General features: G+C 46.3%; 2 protein-coding genes across 5 annotated transcripts in view; both read left to right on the forward strand.

Moving 5' to 3' along the window:
* Positions 1–13,843, forward strand: part of LOC147613509 (Translation elongation factor EF1A/initiation factor IF2gamma family protein) — a 37,509-nt gene that overhangs the window by 2,886 nt on the left and 20,780 nt on the right. The window lies entirely within an intron of this gene.
* Positions 9,467–12,962, forward strand: LOC147613510 (uncharacterized). The gene is made up of 2 exons (XM_086781479.1): positions 9,467–11,758; positions 11,882–12,962. The coding sequence occupies exons 1-2, from the start codon at positions 10,338–10,340 to the stop codon at positions 12,219–12,221; spliced, it is 1,761 nt and encodes a 586-aa protein (XP_086637605.1). The 5' UTR covers positions 9,467–10,337; the 3' UTR covers positions 12,222–12,962.

Raw genomic sequence — 13,843 nt, forward strand, 5'->3', positions numbered from 1 at the left:
AATGAAGGGAGCCAAAGGTTGGGCATAATGGCACAATTTCAACTCTGCCAATGGAGTAGGGCTTATTAATTCTCTATATGAGGTTTAAACTAGTTTGTGCTAAGATTGATAGTGATGTGGATGAAGGAGAGAAGAGATTTTCACAAGCTACCTTAAGTGTTACCTTGCATAAAATCGTTCTCTAACTGAAGTGATTCATGTAGTGCATGTTGTTGAACACGGTAACACCATAGTTGATGTAGCACATTTGCTATTCCATTGGCAACTGTTGTAATCTCATGATCACACATAGCTTATAGGCTATCGATAATTATGACAACTTGCAGCACTTTTGACTTAATTTTCGAGTTGCTCATGCAATTCTCCCTTTTTTTTTTGGGGGGGGGGGTGTGTATCTATGACCATTGTGGGATCCAACCACATATACAAAGTCAGTATATCAAATGGTCCAACCGTCAAACTGGTCTAGACATTCACTCTAAGAGTAAGAAGTTCCAAACTTCTCCGTCTCTCATGTACCAATCTGAGGCTACCTCATGCATCAATATCATTTGGCCATGACGAGTGTTAGAATTTGTGCATCTCTCTATTGTATGGCATATATGTATTCTCACATTTATGCAAGTCGTGGGGGTTATTTGTTGCTGTAAGCTAGCTCCATAGGGCAGTCGGCTAGCTTCACTCTTCCCTATATAAAGGACTCTTCCTTTCTCACTTGTTAATTCAGTTCATTCATTCACATGCACATTCTTCTACACCATTTGCTGGTTGATATTGCCATTGTAAATATTGGCATATATGCTGTGAGTTATGCCACATATGCTATGAGTAGTGCCACATATGCTATGAGTAGTGCCACATGTGAACATGGGCTAACCAAGGGCACTTTTGTCCCTTTGGGTTTTTTCCCTTGGATATTAGGTGTGAAAGGACACCACACTTATTTTATTGTATTATGATATTGTGGAGTTAACTCACTTTTTGCTCCACATATTTGTATTCTATCAACTTGGATTAGCAATCACCATCTCTCCCATACTCTCGAGAGCTTGCTGTTGTGTACCATCTTTGTGTGCGTGTGTTCTCTGTTTCTATGTTTCTCTGAAACCCTAACATCCAACAGTGGTATTAGAGCTTGGTTGCACATCCCTGCCCGTGGAGTTCCCGGCGCGAAGCTTCTTGCATCCATCCGTTGGGCAGCTGCAGCTTTGGCAGCCACAATCCGTCCGGCAGTCACGGTCTGTTTGTCGCCTATCTCCGTCTACGCTCCCGCCGTCACTGCTCTGCCCAGCTGGCGCTTCGCCGCCCTGTCTAGCCACCTAATGGGGTGGTGATAGTGGAGAGGGCTCCACCATCGCCCCACCTAGGAGAGGCGGCCCAGCCACCTTTGTACCCTACAAGGCTACATGGCATTTGACGGAGCTTGGAGTTCTTTGGGGGACATTTCTCCGTCGTTGTCCTGTTTTCTACGCGTCGGGCTGCTCCGTCTCTCACACGTGGCCTACTGCAATTCAGTCTTCACGACGGCCTGCCCCTTCGCCGGCAGCACCTACTCCCTTCGCTGGCAGCCCGGCTCTTGCTCGCTATCAGCTGGCAGCCTGTTGCATCCACCCAACAGCAGCATCATTGTGGAGAGGGGTCCAAAGCCTACCAAAACCTGAAAATTCAGGGTTCCTGCTACTTAGGTAACTGATTTTTTTCATCGGATCTCAGGGCTTCTGTGAATTCATTGCTTCATTGCAAGATTCAAGTGTAGGCAACAGTGCAGGGCAGCATTAGGGTACATGATTCAAGAAAAATTTGAGGATTTTTAAGACTTTGCACAATTGCATTTACAAGACACAAAAAATTGGGGCTTTTGTGAAATCATTGCTTAATTGCAAAATTGAAGCTCATTGGTACACAAATTTTTGGGACTTTTGTCAATTATGTGCAATTGACACATAAATTAGCCCATTGGTGCTCATAAAATTAGGGATTTTCAGCATTGCAGCTTGAAATTTGGGGCAAAACATTTGCACAGAACATTGTGGTTACCTGGCATTGCACTCCGGTGCATTTTGGATTTTGCCTGCAGGTGCTCTTTACAACATATTTGGTTGCATGTGTTTGCATGTCTCTTGGTGAAGAGATTTGAGCAAATGGCTGGAAATACGACTGATATATTTGGGGTTTTGTCCCAAGAGGACAAATTGGATGGGAGTATTTACTCCCTTTGGAGTTTCATGGTCTGAAATCTACTTGTGGCCAAAGGATTATGGGGTTATGTGGAAGGTGAAGATGTACGCCCTGTTGACATAGCACCTAACATGCATGGTCGTGGTGCAGAACAAGCAGCAGTAGTAAGTACCCACTCCTCCCTCACAAAGCAGAAAAGATGGGATACTTGAGATCCCCAAGTGATGGCTTTGATTGCTTTGTCAGTAAAGCGATTGCTCATACCGCATATTCGGTCTTGCAAGACCTCACGGCGAGCTTGGGATGTACTTGAAACCATGTGTTAGGCAAAGAATGAGGCCAGGGTTGCATTTCTCAAGAAAGAAATTGAGAACTTGAACATGAATGAAGGTGATAGTATGGCTGATCATCTTATGAAGATCTAGGATCTTCGAGAGAAGCTGCTCAACATTGATGAGGTCATTTCCGGAAAGGAGTTGGTTTCCAGGACACTATCATAGTGTCAATGAAACACACGACACATGGTATTTTGACAGTGGTGCCTCTAAACAAATGACCTCACGGAGGGATTTGTTTAAGAAGCTTATGGTTGCCCTAGAAGGCAAGCAAGTAACATGTGCAAACAATTCTTCTTATCCAGTTTAGGGTGTTGGTGAGGTGATCCTCACAACAGCAGATGGTGCAGACTTATGTCTTTTCGATGTATTGTATGTGCCAGGAATTAAGAAGAACTTGTTGTCCGTCTCCTCTTTTGCTAAAAGAGGATATGCAGTGAACTTTGAGAACACGACAAATGCACAGTGAAAGACCGTGAAGGTGGCTATGCATTGGTCACTTCCGGCACATTGTACCATGGGTTATATCGGCTTGAGAGGTTTGACAAGAGAGCATGATGCTCATGTGGTTACCACTCTTACACTTGTCATGCACTAGGCATAATTGTGGCACGCTAGGTTTGGGCATGTTAATTATTGCAGTTTGATGCTATTGCAGTTTGAGCATGTTAATTATTGCAGTTTGATGCTATTGCAAAGGCATAATATGGTACAGGATATGCCTCATGTAGAGCTGCCACCAAAACATGTATGTGAAGGGTGCATATTGGGTAAGATGCATAGTGGATTCATCTAGGTAATTAATTCAACCGTATTAGCGGACATGTAGATTTCACATTGTGAAGTTTTCGTCCGAGTTGTGGCCAGTTGATATTGTGCTAATTCTTTCTATCTTTAGCGGTGCATTTGTCCTATCAACTACTTATTTGCTGAATTAATTCTTTCTATTTGCTACTTCCCTTAGTGCTAGACTTATTATGGCTGAGTCTGCCCTGCATCTCCGGAGGCTTGACAGAAACTCAGTACAAAGGGCTTTGTGTGAATATATGCTCGTGTGTGTGTGTGTGTGTGTGGATTGCGTGTGTGAGAGCATATCTTGATACAGAGTTCTACACCCACTATTGGGCACTGATGACATTAGTGGGGGCGTCGTAGTATCTAGTCCATACTATGCATAATGGAGTTGATAGTTATATAGTCTTGTGGGTTGACTACCAACATGCACGTTCCTAAAAGGTGTATTTGGGCATGTTCCTGGATTCATCTAGGTATATATATATATATATATATATAAGATGCACAGAAATGCATTCCCAAAAGATGGAACAAGGGCTGTCCGAAAATTACGGCTTGTGCACAGTGATGCGTGTGGTCCTAGGCAGACACCAGCTTTTGGAAAGCATCTATACTTTGTAACCTTTATCGATGACTACTCCAGATTTGCATGGGTGTATCCCTTGAAGGCCAAATCCGATGTATTTGCATGTTTTCAGCATTTTGTGGCTCAAGTTGAAAATCAAACAGGTTGCAAAGTGCAGACCCTCTGTACAATTTGAGGGGGGGAATACATGTCCAGCTTTCAAAACATTTATGGCAGAGAAAGGCATAAAGCATCAATGCACGATGCTATATTCTCCTTAGCAAAATGGTGTTGCTGAGAGAAGAACATGTTTTTGATGGAAATGGCTAGATGCATGGTTAAAGGCAAAGGATTGCCTCACAAATTTTGGATGGAGGCAATAATGTATAGCATATGTACATGTACCTCAGCAGTTGAGAGGTAAGCTTGATGACAAAGCAGCTAAGTGCATATTTGTGGGTTATAGCAGTGGCAGTAAAGGTTACCGTCTCTTTAATCCTTCCACACAAAGGATTTTGGACAGCAGAGATATGTATTTGCTGAAAATTCAGACCAGCCATCATAGTTACCAGGGGACGGGGACGGGGACGGCTAAAGGTAGGGAACGGGGACGGGGAGTGGGGACGGCACTCAAAATTGTTAATTTTAGAGGAGTAAAGAATCAAGATTAATCAATCAATAACAACAAGCTTTCTAACTCCAAAAGTTATGAATCATGATACACATTACATTTAAAATTAAATTATGCTACGAGGTGCAAGAGTCAAGAGTCAAGACTTGCAAAGTCGGAAAAGAAAGACTTTAAAGTTGATAACATTAAATAGATATACTCAAAAGATGTTGGGGCCTAGGCGATACAAAATATAAGTCACTCGCAGGCCTAGGCGATACAAAATATAAGTCACTCGCTCTCATACTCTGCGCTCCCAATAAGAGAGGTGCTAGCCTCATGATCATGAGTGCGTGAAGTGTGAATGGGGTTTGTATCATCCGATGAAGGCTCATGATGAGAACCATCTGTCCCACCCTCCTGTGCAATAGTTGTAGCTGTCTCCTCCTGTTCCATCTCCCACTATGTAAAAGTATCGGCATTGCATCTTGCACTCTTGCCAAGCATGCGCAAGTTTGCGCTAATGAAGACAAGATCATTAGCTCTTTCCACCCCAAGCCGATTTCTTTTCTTTGATGAAATGTGGCTGTAGGAGGACCATAATTGCTCTAGGCAAGAAGAGCTAACGGACTGGCTCAAGATCCGGATCGCCAACTGTTGTAGCTCTGGTCCATCTGATCCGAAGTCCTCCCACCATAATGCTGCACCAACCTTGAATCTGTCTTGCTGCGCATCTGCACATCCATATGAGCCTTGAAATGCCCTGTAATTAGAGAGCTGGTCTCTAATTTTGGGCCTGATTTTTGCATCCGGCGTGAGGCGATCCAAGATGAGTCTCCAACCGTTGCTCACCTCTTTATCACCCTCCTGCCCTTTTCCTTGAAATTCTGGGTCCACCATGAAAGCAGCTGCATGTAAAGGAGAGGAATATGAGCTCCATCTCGCCACACAAAGCGAGTGGATCTCCTCATATCTATCTACGTCTGGCTCAAGCTTCTCAAGACTCTCTATCATCTGGTCCATGGCTTCATATGCTTTGCCGATGCATGGCTGCATAGCATCAACAATCCTGAGCAAGTGGACAATGGGATGCACCATGGCGTCACTGCGCTTGAGGTCCTCCCAAAAATCAGCATTGTCGACCTTTTTCTTGCATGAAATCCCTACCTGTGTACGTGCAAAAGATGAGGAGCAAAACTCATCACTGATGAATGGTTGCCGCACGGCACCCTGACAATCCTTCAAGCGATGCAACATAAGAAAGTTGTATGCAAAGCGAGTGTCCGAGTACTTGAGAAGGATCTTTGTGGATCTCTTCCCAAACTCGGATCGAAGGTATGTGTGATTGTTGATGAAGGTCACAATTGCACATGCATCATCAATCACCGATTCAATCCATGAAAATTTCCCAATATCTTTCAAAAGATTATTGAGACAATGTGCCATGCAAAAAGAGACGGTGATTTGAGGATACATACTCTCAAGAATAGCTCCCGCTGCCCTATTTGTCGCCTCACCATCCGTGACGAAACCGATCACACATTCGGGGCCGATAATCTCGACAGCACTACTCCACTCAGCAGCAAGTACATCCGCACTCTTTCCCGTCCCTGAAGCATCATGTGAGGAGACAAAGTACATCTCCCCCCGTGAGTATGCCACAAGGCCATGGATAGACCTTTTCCGCGTGTCACTCCATCCGTCTGCAATCAAAGAGACTCCATTGCGAGACCATTGTCTCTTTGTGTTTGCCGCCGCTTGCTCAACAAGGCGTTTCTCCTTGTCAAGCATAGTGGTCCGCAAGGTTTCGGAGGATGGAGGTGTGTAGTGAGGACCGTACTCGCCAATCTTCTTCACCATCGTTTTGAAGTAGTCGGACCTATTTATCATTTCAAAAAAAAAGAGGGTAAGTAATTAGAATGGCAAAATGGTGACCCGTGAATCGTGACTCATGAGACATGATGATGAAATCATGTGAGTGAAATATGTACCGTGCCACACGAAAAGCAATGTGGTCATGAAAAAAGAAGCGGGCCACCGCGGCATCAACCTCCTCCTCCTTTTTGGGATCCCAACTCCCCTCAAGAGTACTTTGCCGACGAGAGAGAGAGGGTGGACTAGGTTGCGGCATTGAGAAGGCGGCTTGTGGGAAGCCACGAGTAGTGCCACGAGGAGGACGTGGTAGAGGGGTAGATGAAGATGCACCACCACCCGATGTAGAACCTGATGTTTGGGTTGGAGTGACATAAGTGTTGGGATCCACTCCACGCACCCTTTGGCTTGCATTCAAAGCTTGATGGGAGGCAAGCTTTGCAAGAAGCTCCTTTCTTATCTCCGGTGTGACCCGCTCACAAAATTTCACCGGCTCATGCAACAAATGGGCCCTCACCCTATTGGCCCCACCCACACGCTTATATGGGCAAAGCTTGCATGTCCATGGACGTGCACCCCCCACATGAGTAGGAGGCTCGAAGTTTGTAACGTGCGGAAGCTCTGGGTAGTCTTCTTTCAGCCCTAAACACTCTTGAAAACCTTCTGATGCAGAAACGCACCATCTGATGCAAACGCAGGTAGAGAGAGAGTAGAGAGAGAAAGTGAAGTGCTGGAAATTCAGTATATTTCTATGATACAAAAAGGTATCTGATTCTTTGCAGCCATGGGCTGCCTTCATAAAAAGGTGATAAAACCTAGAATCTGTCCCCTATGGGACCCCTAGTGATCCACTCCCCTAGTGGGAAAGAATGAATACAACATTGAGCAAAGGTGCCTTTATATAGGCCTTGGAGCATGTGGAAAACTGGCCGATTGCTGGTCGGCCAGTTCTTGACTCATAAAATCATTAAAATGCATTAAATGCTCTATTAAATTCAGCCGACTGGTCCTTCTTGATGCGCTTGCTGCCTACACCTTGCTGACGTCAGCCGACAGCTACTCTGGCAACCATCCTCCTTCTTGTAGCCGACAGCCCCTCTGATCCATGCTTGGCTCCAAGTTCTGCTCCATGTCCATCTTCTACTGGTTCATACGCTTTATCTGGCTGCCTCTTCTGGATCTAGCCCTGAGAAAGTCCATGGCATTGCTGATGCACATGACATCCCCCTCTGCTAAACTTGATGACGGGAATCCAACCTGCTCTTGGATGACTGTCATCATCCCAATCCTGTTCCGAATTCCCTCTGTCATCATCCATCCTTGGCAAACCTTTTTCTCTGAAAATCCGGTCTGTTCTCCAAACCACTCTGTCCCTGATGAAGATCTATGCATCTGGTCTTCCTCTAGTCCACAATCCATTCCTGCCCTGACTCTGAACACGGTCTTGGTCTGGAACTGAGTCTGGTACTCTCACATCACCCTTGGAGGATCAACCTCCCTTGGGACCGTAACCTGAGAACCCATCTGGCTCACGGAACTGCCATCCCCATCTGGCACTGTGGAACACCACCAACAAACTTCTTGGGAGTTCTTCCCGATCTGTGTTCTTGCCTTGGGCTTCGAATCCGTGTACTTTCCTGTACCTTGGACCTGTACACCATCATCTGGGACTGAATCAGTGTTTAGCTTTGCTGAGCCTGATGCTCTGATACCAATGTAACGTGCGGAAGCTCTGGGTAGTCTTCTTTCATCCCTAAACACTCTTGAAAACCTTCTGATGCAGAAACGCACCATCTGATGCAAAAACGCAGGTAGAGAGAGAGTAGAGAGAGAAAGTGAAGTGCTGGAAATTCAGTATATTTCTATGATACAAAAAGGTATCTGATTCTTTGTAGCCATGGGTTGCCTTCATAAAAAGGTGATAAAACCTAGAATCTGTTCCCTATGGGACCCCTAGTGATCCACTCCCCTAGTGGGAAAGAATGAATACAACATTGAGCAAAGGTGCCTTTATATAGGCCTTGGAGCATGTGGAAAACTGGCCGACTACTGGTCGGCCAGTTCTTGACTCATAAAATCATTAAAATGCATTAAATGCTCTATTAAATTCAGCCGACTGGTCCTTCTTGATGCGCTTGCTGCCTACACCTTGCTGACGTCAGCCGACAGCTACTCTGGCAACCTGCATCCTCCTTCTTCCAGCCGACAGCCCCTCTGATCCATGCTTGGCTCCAAGTTCTGCTCCATGTCCATCTTCTACTGGTTCATACTCTTTATCTGGCTGCCTCTTCTGGATCTAGCCCTGAGAAAGTCCATGGACGTGCAACCCCCACATGAGTAGGGGGCTCGAAGTTGACCTCATCCCACCATGACCACCCATCCATTCTGCTCCTACCGCCCGCACGAGAAGAGGATGCCATGAATAGTTAGTAACTTAGTAGTAGTCTAGTAGAAGAGGGTGGAGAGAGCTTAGAGGGTAGAGTAGGAGAAGAGGTAGAGGGAAGATTGAAGTAGTCTAGTAGAAGAGGGTGGAGAGAGCTTAGAGGGTAGAGTAGGAGAACTTAGAAGAGGTAGAGGGAAGATTGAAGTAGTCTAGTAGGAGAGGGTGGAGAGGAAGGTGGTGGAGTAGGAGAGGGTGGAGAGGAAGGTGGTGGAGTAGGAGAGGGAGATAGTGGAGAGGAAAGCTTGAGTAGGAGAGGGAGATGGTGGAGAGCCTAGAGGTACATCATCATTCATGGAAGGCTTGAGCAATGAGTAGAAGAGGAGTAGCATAAGCCCATTATATAGCATATGGCAGCTCTCTCTCTCTCTCTCTCTCTCTCTCTCTCTCTCTCTCTCTCTCTCTCTCTCTCTCTCTCTCTCTCTCTCTCTCTCTCTCTCTCAAACGGCCAGCCGCCAACGGCTAGTAGCCGTTGCCCGAAAAAAACGGCTAGTTTTTTGTAGCCGTTGCGCCGTTGCAGGCGTCCCCCTGTCTCCGACTGACAACGTCCCGTCGTCCCCTCCGACGGGGATGCCGTCCCCTTGCCACGTCCCCTCCGTCCCGTCCCCTGGGTCGTCCCGCCTCCGTCCCGCGCCTGCAGTTAATCGGGACGGCGTTCCCACGTCCCACGTGGGCGTCCTGCCGTCCCCCTGTCACTATGCGAGCCATTGGCTGAATTTTTTGGACAGCCACCTTCGGGCCCACATAACATGTTTGAAGGACTTCTCCTGTTACCTTGGACTTGTACACCATCATCTGGGACTGAATCAGTGTTTAGCTTTGCTGAGCCTGATGCTCTGATACCACTGTAATATGCGGAAGCTTCGGAGAAGGATCGGTACTTCAAAACTCAGAAATCAGCACTCTTTTTGCGACGGAATTAACGCACAAACTGAAAGGAGATGTGCAGAAAAATAGAGAGAGAAGGGGGAGATGGAGAGGACACAGTATTGGGTCCCAATTACCCTCTGTAGGGCCCCCACCACGGATGGTGTATTTGCTTTATTAGAATGATGTAAATCTGAAAACAAATACAGAAAACTTGACCTTTTCTTGGCTGGGAAATGCCTGCCCTTGACCTTCAGAAGTCCACCCCTTTGCTTGGCAATCTCCTTGGCTTGACTGGCCCTTGATTGGCTTGAGCCCCCACCACGGATGGTGTATTGGGACACAGTATTGGGTCCCAATTACCCTCTGTAGGGCCCCCACCACGGATGGTGTATTTGCTTTATTAGAATGATGTAAATCTGAAAACAAATACAGAAAACTTGACCTTTTCTTGGCTGGGAAATGCCTGCCCTTGACCTTCAGAAGTCCACCCCTTTGCTTAGCAATCTCCTTGGCTTGACTGGCCCTTGATTGGCTTGAGCACTTGGTGAAAACTGAGATGAATGATGGGATTATGGCTCTCTTCTATTTATACTACCGTTCAGGGGCAGTCGACCAGCATAAGGGCAGGCGGCCAGCATCAGATATGTCCCACGACTGGATATTCAGCATTTAATGCTGAAAAATCCCATTAAATGCTGGAAAAACTCCCATAAATCCTGCGCATCACTTCCTGGCTGGCATTGCAACATTGTCTACACCGGCAATGCATTGCGTGTTAGAGCTCACCTTCTCCACATTACTGGCCAAGGAGTTGATGTGTGTCCCAACGACATTCCCGACGATGTCATTCAAAAATTGGGTGAAGATCCAAGTGTTGTTCATGCCAGAAAGAGAGCGCGAGTTCAGGTTCAAGGTACGGCACCTTCCATCATAGATTCCTCCCAGACTTCACCACAACAGGATATTCCCCGCATTAGCAGTGCCGGTTCTTCTCGAGCTCCAGCCTCTTCTCATCCACATAGCGGTGGTGCACATCCATCTTTCACCACAAGCCCTTCACCTCCAAATGTGCCAAAGAAGTCTCTTCAACAAAGTTGGGTCAAAATCAAGCATGAGAATGCAAGACGAAGAGTTCGGCAATACTTCTTTGAGTGCAATGTGCCCTTTGACCATGCTCGCAAGCTGGCTTTTCTACACATGCCTAGTGCGGTGGTGGCAGATGCGGGGCCCGCATTCAAGCCTCCATCATATGAGATTCTTCGCACCAAAGAATTGAAGGCAGAGGTCATGGACATTGAGAAGGAGCTAGCACCAATACGGGCGGCATGGGCAAGGTATGGGTGTACTATTATGTGTGACGGGTGGTCGGACACCAAACGTCGCCCTCTCTTAAATATCCTAGTCTCTTGTTGTCTCGGCACCATGTTCTTGACTGCCATAGATGGCTCCGGGGAGGCACATACAGCTGAATTTATCTATGGGCATCTAAAGGCAGCAATAGAACAAGTGGGAAGCGAGAATGTGGTTGCGGTAGTCACAGATAATGCATCCAATTGCAAGGCTGCCGGCGCACTAGTGGAGAGAGACTATCCACAAATCAGTTGGGTTCCTTGTGCTTCGCATTCGATTGATCTTCTAATTGAAGATGTGGGAGCCATACCATGGGTGGCGGCGGATGTGGTGAAGAAGGCAGAGTTTATGGTAAACTATGTGACAAGAAAGCAACGAGCTCTTGGTATCTATCGGGCAAATTGTGAGACGGAGCTCGCAAAGCCTTCAAGTACCCGCTTTGCCTACCTCTTCATTGTCCTCCAAAAATTGGTAAAATGTCGACGTGGTTTGCGGCGTATGATTACGGATGACAGATGGATTTCATGGGATGGTAGCCGCACCAAAAAGGGCAAAAGATTTGAGGATCTCATCTATGAGGCAGTCTTTTGGCATGATGCGGAGTGCATTGTAGCATTCATGGAGCCATTGATCGCAGCACTATGCCTTAGCGACTCGGAGGGATGCACCATGGGCCTCATCTACGAGTTCATGGAGAAGGTGGGCGCGGCCTTCAATGCAAGCAACCTCTTTGATGATGATAGGTATGCTACTTGTAAGTTGTAGGACGTAAGTCGTTCTTTGCTTTTGACTCTTGAGTCTTTTTTCTTATAATGTATTCTAGATTCTAATTTATTGTCTTTTGTTCTAAACTTCTATGTCAATAGGATGGATGAAATCAAGGAGATATGGCAAACACGATGGGATTGGTTTCATCGTCTAATTCATGCTGTTAGCCACATCTTGCATCCACTTTGGAGACAAGATGCTCAGAGACACGATCGCGAGCTAAATGTGGGATGGAGAGAGTACACCACCAAAGTGGAGAGAGACCCAGTAACGCAAGATCTTCTCGAGACCCAGCTTCTTCGGTTTCGCGACATGCATGATGTTGATTTTGGCTCACCACAAGCTAGTCTTCGAGATGCCCAGCTTAAACCTATCAGCAGTTGGTGGGAGAAGTATCGTGGTGACTGTGCCGAGTTGGTGGGAGAAGTATCGTGGTGACTGTGCCGAGCTACAGCGCATTGCTATGAGGGTTCTGTCACAAGATTGCTCCTCCGGCGCTTGTGAGAGAAATTGGAGCTTGTTTGCGGCCATACACACAAAGAAAAGAAATTGCTTGTTGCCTGCACAATTAAAGCGTCTTGTCTTTGTCAATTCCAATCTGAAGCTTCTTCGAAAGAGGGAAAAAATGAAAGCAATCAATGAGATCAATCCTGACACTTTCAAGGTTGAGATTCGCATGGAGGAGCTAGTGCACCCTCGTGACGAAGAAGATGAAGTGTGTGTGGGCTTTCCTTGCAGCAGTAGAGAGAGCCTCTTTTGCACATCAGACTCGCACGAGGACCGGCACCATAGGCAGAGACAGGGGCAGGGGCAGGGGCAGGGGCAGGGGCAGGGGCAGGGGCCTTGAGACAGAGGCAGAGGCAGAGGCAGAGCCAGAGGCAGAGGCCAGCATTAGTGATTGGAGTGTTAGTGAGGAGGATGAGCATGACCGTGACCATGGTGGGGATGATTCTAGCTCAGAGTCTGAGTCTTGACTATGATGAATGACTCATGAGGCACATTTTGTATGCCACATTCCAGTATCTACAGACTAGTGGCTCATTTTTATGTATGACATATGTTCATTGTTATTATGTTGTGGCTTCGTCCTTATTTATGTTAGGATTTATGATTCAAGATTCCCATTTTGTGATTTTAGATTCATGAGTACTCAATACATTTCATGATTATCTTGTATTCTCTAATCTCTTTAAGCATGATAATGATTCATATCTCTCCTTGTCTTTCAAAATTAAAGTTTAAAGTTTAAATGTTCATAAGTTCATAAGTTATAACTCCAGTCTTGAGTCTTGACTCTTTGGTCTTTTAAAGTTCAACACTTCAAGTTTCAACTTTAAACATGTATGTGACATGTCTCGACCAAATGTAATTAAACTAGCGTTTTTTATTTTAAAAAAACGGCGTTTTTTATTTTGGCCCTGCGAAAAAGACGAATAATACGCGTATTATACTTTGTCGTATTATACGTCCCGTCTCGTACCTGGCTGCTATGACCTGAGCCCTACAATGGCCGCCGCGATAAGCGGTTAATCGATCACTGGCTCTACAAGATGGAGGTTTATTTCTCAAATACCGAATTGCTCGAAAATAAAAAGGTGGCATTGGCCAGTACCCTCTTGAAAGATACCGCCTTCCTTTGGTGGCGACGCAGGATTTCAGAGGGCAAGTCTACTCCAACGTGGGATAAATTTCGGCGTGCTCTTCGCCAGGCTTTTGAGCCTGCAAATGCGAACTTTCATGCCAGGTCTTCTCTCTGCCGCCTGAGTCAAACTGGCTCCGTGGCCGCGTACATCTCAGAGTTTCAAAAACTGGCTCTCGAGACAGAGACACTCAGCCCCTCTGACCAGCTGCACAGCTTCATTGACGGGCTTGAACCCACGATCCAAGACGAAGTCCATAAGTACAATCTTGCCACCCTAGATAAAGCAATCTCGTATGTCGACGAGCGCATTAGTGATTACAGGCGTTCTCCCAGGAACTTTTCCTCTGGCACCGGTTCTTACCAGGGGAATCGATTCAACTTCAAGCGAGAAACCTCTTCAGGACAGCAAACCTCTTCA

Source organism: Cibotium barometz, chromosome 43 (genome assembly GCF_041138505.1).
Source record: "Cibotium barometz isolate CiBa-2024 chromosome 43, ASM4113850v1, whole genome shotgun sequence".
Lineage (NCBI taxonomy): Eukaryota > Viridiplantae > Streptophyta > Polypodiopsida > Cyatheales > Cibotiaceae > Cibotium > Cibotium barometz.